We start from the raw sequence: 8,538 nt of genomic DNA, 5'->3' as shown, positions 1-8,538 counted from the left end.
AGAACCTAAAATAATACTCAACCTAGCTCTGTTAATTACTCAAATATGTTTAAATTAATATAATATTTAAATATTCTTATAATAACACTGTTAATAAGAAATAGTATTCCCTCGCGCGGTCCTACCTAAAGTGAGACAGACACTCTTTGGGCATAATATTTAAGAAAAATTGATAATTATTGGATTAAGTAGAAAGAAAAATATAAAAACAAAGATGTATTGGTTTTTACCAAAAAAGAAAATGCGACACTTAAGTAGGCAAAGGGTTACGTCCTACTCGATTGAGGCTTCTAACCAAAAATGTCCCATCCTTTAAGTAATTATCATTTAGTATATGGTTATATTTTTGGAAAAAAAATTCTAGCAAAAAAAATTATGGTAATCGAAATATCGACGCTGCAGTGAAATTACATGTCCATTGTGTAATCGATGGTTAATTTAGGTAATCGACGTGTAATTTTGGTTGTCACATTAATTTCCAATTGCCATAAATTTTTTGCATGCCATTTTATTTGAAAAATAAAACAATGTATACTAAATAACGAGGAGACATTTTAGAATAAACAAAATCGATTATTTACCCTTTTTATTCATAGAGTTAAAACCAGTGTTTTAAAAATCGGTTTGGACCGGTCGGTCGGACTGGTTCGGCCGCGAACCAGTGACCTCTCCGGTCCAATTCACCATATAAAACCAGTGGAGCATTGAACCGTTTTGGACCGGGTGAACCGGCCGGTTGGACCAGAAATCGGGAACCGGTCGAACCGGTTACCAAATTTTTTGATTTTTAAAAATGAATTAAAAATCAATTTCAAAAAATTTTACACTAAACTTTCATTTCATATTTACCCATACTTGTATTGGGCCTATGAATTTATAAAAATTAGCTTAAAAAATCATTTGTGTCTTTCTTTATAGAAGTATTCCACAAGATTGTTCTTTCATTTTTCAATGTGGGATGAAAAGCTTGTTTTATAGTCATCTTTTACCATCTTTTGCCTTCACTTTTTCAATGTGGAATGTAGTTTGTTTTGTTGATATGTACTATTTCATATTATATCAACTATCAACTATATACTAATTGTATATGTATAATTAAAAGCTATATACATATTTTATATCATAACTAAATTTAATAAATCTTAATTAACTTTCAAATAAAGTTTTAATTACTAATACTTAGATTGAAAATAAAATAATAAGAATATATAATGGGAGAAGTGTTCATAACATGAAAATTAATACATAGTATAATAAACATATGAATATGTATTTTTACATTACTAGTATTACTCGTTAAGAATTGGTATATATATGCTTTATCTATACTTATATATCTATATATTATTTGAAATTAAATTATATATTGCATTCATGCTTGTTTATTTACATGTTTTGACACCAAGCGTTTTATAATAAATATGTATTTAATTATATACTCATATATATATAAATGCTACAGTAAAACGGTTCGACCGATGGTTCAACCGGTTGAACCAGTTGAACCGTGAACCAGTAGCCTCACCGGTTCGCTCGCCGATCCGATTTTTAAAACATTAGTTAAAACAATAAATGCGTTATACCCAGTAAAGTAGGTTGAAATATAGGCTTTCATTAGGTATGGCCCACCAGGATCAGATTTGATTCACGTGTGCAGTGTGTTAGATTTGTACACGGTTTTGTGTAATTATATCAAGTTGCAGTAAATAACTTTAGACTTATGTGTGCTGCGACAAAATTGCCCTTCAAATATTTTGATTTAAGAGTAATGGCCAAAATTAATCTTGAACATATGGTCATTTTACGTTTTTGGTCATAAATATTATTTTTTGGATTTTTTTGTCCTCGACATATGTAAATTTGATCATTTTGGTCCTGAACATATAGAAATTTGATCATTTTGGTCCTCCGTCTATATTTCCGTTAAAAAACTAACGGTCAACGAGTTTAATCCAGATTTTGACCAAATTAGACTTTTAATTCTGAATTATTACTCCCTAATTAATTTCCTAATTATTTTAATAAATATTTAATTAAAATCAGAAATAAATAATATTAAAAAATATAGAAATCCTCTTCTTCTCCGTCCACTGCGACTCCTCCTTCTCCGGCGGCGACCACCGCAAGCTGAGCACCAAATTCTCTGGCGAGATCATCCCCCGCAACAAGCAGCTCGGCCTCCACGAGTACAAATTCCTCCTCAAGACCATAGTCAGCTCTGACATCGGCGAGGAGACCTACGTCCCCCAGATGGTCTTCGACGGCCGCGAGTCCCCCACCCTCTCCGACGGCCTCCTCGAGATGGACGAGTTCTTCCTCGACAGCATCCCCGCCCTCCTCCGCCGCACCGCCGTCCCCCCCTCCGACATCGACCTCCTCGTCGTCAACATCTCCATGCTCTCCTCCGCCCCCTCCCCCGCCGCCCGCATCATCAATTTATACAATCTGAGACATGACGTGAAGGTCTACAACCTCGCCGGAATGGGCTGCAGCGCCTCCACCATCGCCATCAACATCATCGAAAACATCTTCAAAATGCAAGCAAATTCAACAGCAATGGTCGTCACATCCAAATCCCTCAACCCCAACTGGTACATGGGAAACGACACTCTAAAATGCTCGCAAACTGCCTCTTCCGCACCGGCGGATGCGCCCTCATCCTCACCAACAAGCCGACTCTATCGAAAAAGGCGATGTTCAAGCTGAGGACCCTCGTCCGGACCCAATCGGGCTTGAGCTTGACGGTCTTCTCGGCATCGGAAAGAGCTTCGATGAATTGGTGGAGGGAAGCGTAGGCGGCGGAGAGATTGGAGTAGAGGACGTGGTTGGAGGGGGAGAGGTTGCCGGCGGAGAAGGTGGCGTTGCTTTGGCTTCGTCGGCCATAATTTAGATGATTTTAAATGAATATTTATTAAAATAATTAGGGAATAATTAGAGAATTAATTAGGGAGTAAAAATCAGAATTAAAAGTTTAATTTGGTCAAAATCGGGATTAAACCCGTTGACCGTTAGTTTTTAACGGAAATATTGACGGAGGACCAAAATGATCAAATTTTCATATGTTTAGGACCAAAAAATCCAAAAGATAATGTTTAGGACCAAAAACGTAAAATGTGCATATGTTCGGGACCAATTTTGGCATTTACTCTTGATTTAAACACATGTGCGCTTTTGGAGGGACAAATTTGTAACTTTGATTTCATTTCTAGGTGAGATTTTCAAGGTTAAGGGCATGTTCACTTTGGAACAATTGGTCAATTCTTGAACCAATTCTGCATATTATGGGTGTTCACAATGCATGAAATAATTGACGAGCCCTCCCAAATGGAGGTCAGCCCGCACTGTACACAAGAATTGGGTGAGAATTAAATCTTTCAAAATGGGTAAGAATTGAGTTTGCATTGAAAACTCCACCAAGAATTGGACTTGGAATGACTCATTGCACCCTTCCACCTCATTATCTTCTCTCTCCTTTTTGGGAGTGGTGGGGTAAATTCCATAATTGTAGTAGGTCAAAGTGTTTATTTTGGGTAAATATTTGGGTCAATTCTTGGGCCAATTCTAGAATACTAAACAATGAAGAAAAGAATTATTTACGTGGCTAATTATGGTTCAATTCTTGAAAGATTTTAATTCTCCCAAATGTTTGATATGGAAATGGTTTATAGTAACACGCCCTAAAAATAAAACCATCAAACACTGCATATTTGAAAAATGCACATTTCTGAGATGAATAGTGCGGGCTCGAGACAACTCTCGGGCTTGTCAGAAATGAATCAAGTAAAGCGAGCAGGCATAAAAGCCCAGTTTTGACTCCATTTCCATGCATATCAGAGCATCCGCATCGCGTCTTGATGCGGTCTCTATCTCGTCTCGTAGAGACGAGACGACATCGAGACAACGATGCAGGAGATGTGGCTGGCGAGCTCCCGTTCGTCCATGACGCCCACTTACCGGCCCGCGAGTGAGCGTCGTTTATATCCGTTGACAAATGTTTTTTATTTATTTATTTTTTAAAAAAATTCCAAAAAAAATCAGAAAAAAAAATCTCAAAAAATACTAGCCGTTTATAGCCGTTTTTTTTCAAATTTTTAATTTTTTTTTATATTTTCTTAAGCCCCCAATCACTTCTATAAATATTAAATCATTCCCACAAATTATCCACCATAAAAAACTCTCTATTCTCACTCAAACACTCACTATTCAATAAATTGTAATATTATGATTTCAATTATGTATTTTTCATATTTTCGGATCTTGTAATTTTTGTGGTTTTTAATGATTTTATGAATTATTAGTATTAATTTAATATTTCAATGAAATATTAATTGAAATGTTTTGGAAATAAAAATAAAAAATAAAATTGAATGAATAGTTAAGGGATGAGATGATTAAGAGATGGAGAGATGCATGTGTTGTCTCTTATAGTGAAGAGATGAGACGGTATTGAGACGGTTAAGAGACGGGGATGCGGATGACCTCTGAGAATATTGCCTAGCTGTTGGGTCCATTTGCGGTTATTGCTTCTGTAAACTATTGAAAATAATCTCCACCGACTTAATTAGCCCAGAAGAGTTGAGAACTATATTTTAAATTGTGGAGAATTCCACCACCGCCTAGTACTATATTTTGTAATAATATTTAAATACTCAACCACCGACATTAGGCTCCTATAAATAGGATTAGGTAGTTCTCATTCGATTAAGGCAAGTTCTCTACTCTACTGCTCCTTTATAGTTGTGTATATTTGCTGCTTTAATATATATAATTTGGTGTTTTGTTTATAAGTATTTGTTGCCTTTCCTGCTATTGTTGTTAGTTCTATTGGTGGTATAGTGTGTGTATTGATCCTGGAGTATTGCTGTTGATACCCAACAAGTGGTATTAGAGCCAAGGTTTAGCTGTGGTGGTTGTTATTGTAGCCTTGGTCTTTTGTGGTGTTTATTTGCAGGTTGAGAGTATACTGTTACTCTGCCTGAATTAACAGTCAGAGACTGTTGTTGGAGCTGTTATTCTGCCGGAATTAATAGTCAAGGACTATTGTTGGCGTCGTTACTTTGCCAGAGTTGGCAGCTGAGAACACCATATGGAAAATTTCTCTGGAGTTACTAATTGCATCGAGAAGCTAAACAACAACTACGAGAACTGAAGCACCCGTATGAGATACTATCTCATAGGTCAAGACTTGTGGGATATTGTCGGAGGAGATAGCACCACACCACCTACCGGCGACGCAAAAGCACTAAAAGAGTGCGAGATAAAATGTGGGAAGGCAATGTTCGTGCTAATGGCAGCAGTAGAAGACGATCAGATGCAGCGCATCAAGTCAGCCAAAACACCAAAGGAAGCGTGGGACATTTTAAAGGTTGCTTTTGCTAAGAAAAATGAGGCGAAACTGCAACGTCTGGAGAATGAGTTATTCTCAATCTCGCAACAGAATCTAACCGTAAGTCAGTATTTTGCCAAAGTAAAATCTTTATGTGAGGAGATTTCATAGTTGGACCCTGATAACGAGATCAAAGAGACAAGGATGACAAGAATTATAATCCATGGTCTGAGACCTGAATTTAAGGGTCTCGTGATGGCGACTCGTGGTTGGGCTACACAACCAACCTTGGACGACCTGGAGAACATCTTGTCCAATGAAGAGGCTTTGGATGAAAAAATGTCCAAAGTAGCTTTAAAGGATGAAGATGAAGCTCTCTTTGTTAAAAAGAGAAAATACAAAAATGTTGTCAGGGACGGAGACGATGATGAGGAAGAAAAATACAATCAACGAGGAAGGAGAAAATCAAGGTGGAGATCAACACAACAAGGGGGAGCAAAGTTCGGTCAAAGAAATGACGGCCGGCGAGATAATGATCAATGCTACAAATGCAATAAAAGAGGACATTATGCCCGATACTGTCAAAGTAAACGAGCAGAAGGCAACACGGCAACATCAACTCTAAACGAGCAGAGTGAAGAGGATCGGGACATTCTTAGCACCTATATCCAGGAGGAAGAAGAATATTCTCCATCAAAACAAGCTGTAGAGACAACAAAAAGACCTGAACACGAGCCATCATTGATTTCCCTAAGTGAAGGAATAAACTACGACAATGATTGGATAGTTGATTCTGGATGCTCCAACCACATGACAGGAGACAAAGAGAAGTTATCGGATGTATCCAACTACAATGGAGGTTGTGTTGTAGTCACAACAAACAACACAAGACCGCCAATAGCGCACATTGGCAAGGCAACCATAGTTCCTCGATCAAGTGAAGAGGAAATGGAGCTGCAAAAAGTTTACCATGTGCCCAAAGTGAAGAAGAACTTGATATCTGTGTCACAACTAACAAGTGCAGGCAGTTATGTGGTGTTCGGGCCTGATGATGTTAAAGTTTATCACAACATTAAATTAATTGGGGATCCAATCATGGAAGGACGGCGAGTCGAATCAATCTATGTCATGTCAGCTCAAGAGGCCTATGTTGACAAGACAAGAAAAAGTGAGACAGCTGATCTGTGGCACGCTCGTTTGGGACATGTCAGTTATCACAAGCTTAAGGTGATGACGAAGAAGTCCATGCTCAAAGGACTTCCTAACATGAAATGTCGAGAAGACACTATATGCGCAGGATGCCAGTACGGGAAAGCTCACCAACTTCCATACGAGGAGTCAAAGTATAAAGCCAAGGCGCCCCTGGAATTAATACATTCGGATGTTCTTGGACGGATCAATCAACCGACCAATGACAACATGAGGTACATGATTACATTTATTGATGACTATTCTAGATATGTTTGGATAGACTTTATGATTGAGAAGTCACAAGCTCTTGAGAAATTCAAAGCCTTCAAGGAGAAAGTAGAAAAGGAGCTTGGAGAAAGTATTAAATGTCTCCGGACTGATAATGGTGGAGAGTACACGTCTGGCGAATTCACTAACTTTTGTCAAGAGCAAGGCATCCGGAGGCAATTTACCTGTCCTAGAACACCACAGCAAAATTGAGCCGTAGAACGAAAGAATCGTCACTTGGTGGAGATATGCAGAAGCATGTTGCATGCAAAGAATGTGCCAGAAAGATTTTGGGGCGAGTGCATGAAGACAGTGGCGTATGTCATCGACAGACTACCTCAACCAAGCTAGAGTTTATGTCACCATTTCAAAAGTTGTGGAACATCAAACCAACTGTAAGTCATTTTCGTGTGTTTGGATGTGTGTGTTATGTCTTTATCCAAGATGAACTTCGGAGCAAGTTTGACAAAAAGGCACTACGCTGCATATTCGTTGGTTATGATGAGAAAAGAAAAGGATGGAGATGTTGTGATCCCACAACTAACAGGTGTCACGTGTCCCGAAATGTAATCTTTGACGAGGCATCATCTTGGTGGTCACCTCAAGCAACTCTGCTTCCAGACTCTAAAGAAATTCAAGAAAACGTTGAAAAGAAGATGGGAGATGGTGAGTCGGCTCCAGAAAAGGATCAAATTGAGTAGAAATCAAGAGAAATCGAAGAGCCCATGGAAGACAGGCACATACGAACGGAGGCCGGCAAATGAAGAAGAGGAAGATCCAGACTACCCTCCACTTCGGCGATCCAACGAGAAAGACGGCCCAATCCAAAATATGTGAATGCTGCTATAATAGCTGAGATAAAAGAGCCAACAACTTATGAAGAAGCCTCAAAAGAAAAAGAGTGGACTACTGCGATGGAAGAAGAAATTGCTGCTTTGGAGCAGAATCAGACATGAGAGCTGGTGCCAAAACCAAGAGAAGTGAAACCCATCTCATGTAAATGGGTTTATAAAATAAAGACTCGCCCGGATGGATCAATTGAGCGATGCAAAGCAAGGCTCGTTGCTCGTGGATTTTCTTAGCAGTATGGCTTGGACTACGATGAGACGTTCAACCTAGTTGCCAAAATCACCACTGTACGAATATTACTAGCTTTAGCAGCTAGTAAGTCATGGCTCTTATGGCAAATGGATGTAAAGAATGCATTCCTACATGGTGAAGTTGATCGAGAAATCTACATGGAGCAACCACCGGGATTCTGAAGGCGCGAGAAGCCTAATTATGTGTGCAAGCTAAGGAAAGCCCTCTATGGTCTCAAGCAAGCACCAAGAGCATGGTATGGCAAGATTGCTGAGTTTCTTGTCAAAAATGGATATGTTATGGTACCAGCAGACTCCAGCTTGTTTGTAAAGGATCGAGATGGAAGACTAGCTATAGTGCTAGTATATGTTGATGATTTGATAATCACCGGCGACAATATTCACGAGATTCAGCTTATCCGAGAAAACTTGGCCACTCGTTTCAAGATGAAGGAGCTCGGGGAACTCAAACACTTCCTCGGATTGGAGATAGAAGAAACAAAGAAAGGTATGTTCCTTGGACAACAGAAATACGCAAGAGACTTGTTGAAGAGGTTTGGAATGATGGATTGCAAGCCTATATCTACTCCAATAGATGCCAATGTCAAGGTATGTGCGCACGAAGGGAAGGATCTGGAGGATGCTACTATGTTCAGACAATTAGTGGGAAGTCTA

General features: G+C 38.9%; 1 protein-coding gene across 1 annotated transcript; it reads left to right on the top strand.

The window, feature by feature from the left end:
- The first annotated feature begins 429 nt into the window (after positions 1-429).
- On the top strand, positions 430-2,706 carry LOC125193816 (3-ketoacyl-CoA synthase 12-like). Its single transcript, XM_048091712.1, has 2 exons — positions 430-442; positions 2,069-2,706. Exons 1-2 carry the CDS (start codon positions 430-432, stop codon positions 2,704-2,706), a joined length of 651 nt encoding a protein of 216 aa, XP_047947669.1.
- Positions 2,707-8,538: the final 5,832 nt, after the last annotated feature.

This window comes from Salvia hispanica, chromosome 1 (assembly GCF_023119035.1).
Source record: "Salvia hispanica cultivar TCC Black 2014 chromosome 1, UniMelb_Shisp_WGS_1.0, whole genome shotgun sequence".
NCBI lineage: Eukaryota > Viridiplantae > Streptophyta > Magnoliopsida > Lamiales > Lamiaceae > Salvia > Salvia hispanica.
The sequence above is the reverse complement of the archived record's forward strand: the minus strand, read 5'-3'. Positions and strand labels throughout refer to the sequence as shown.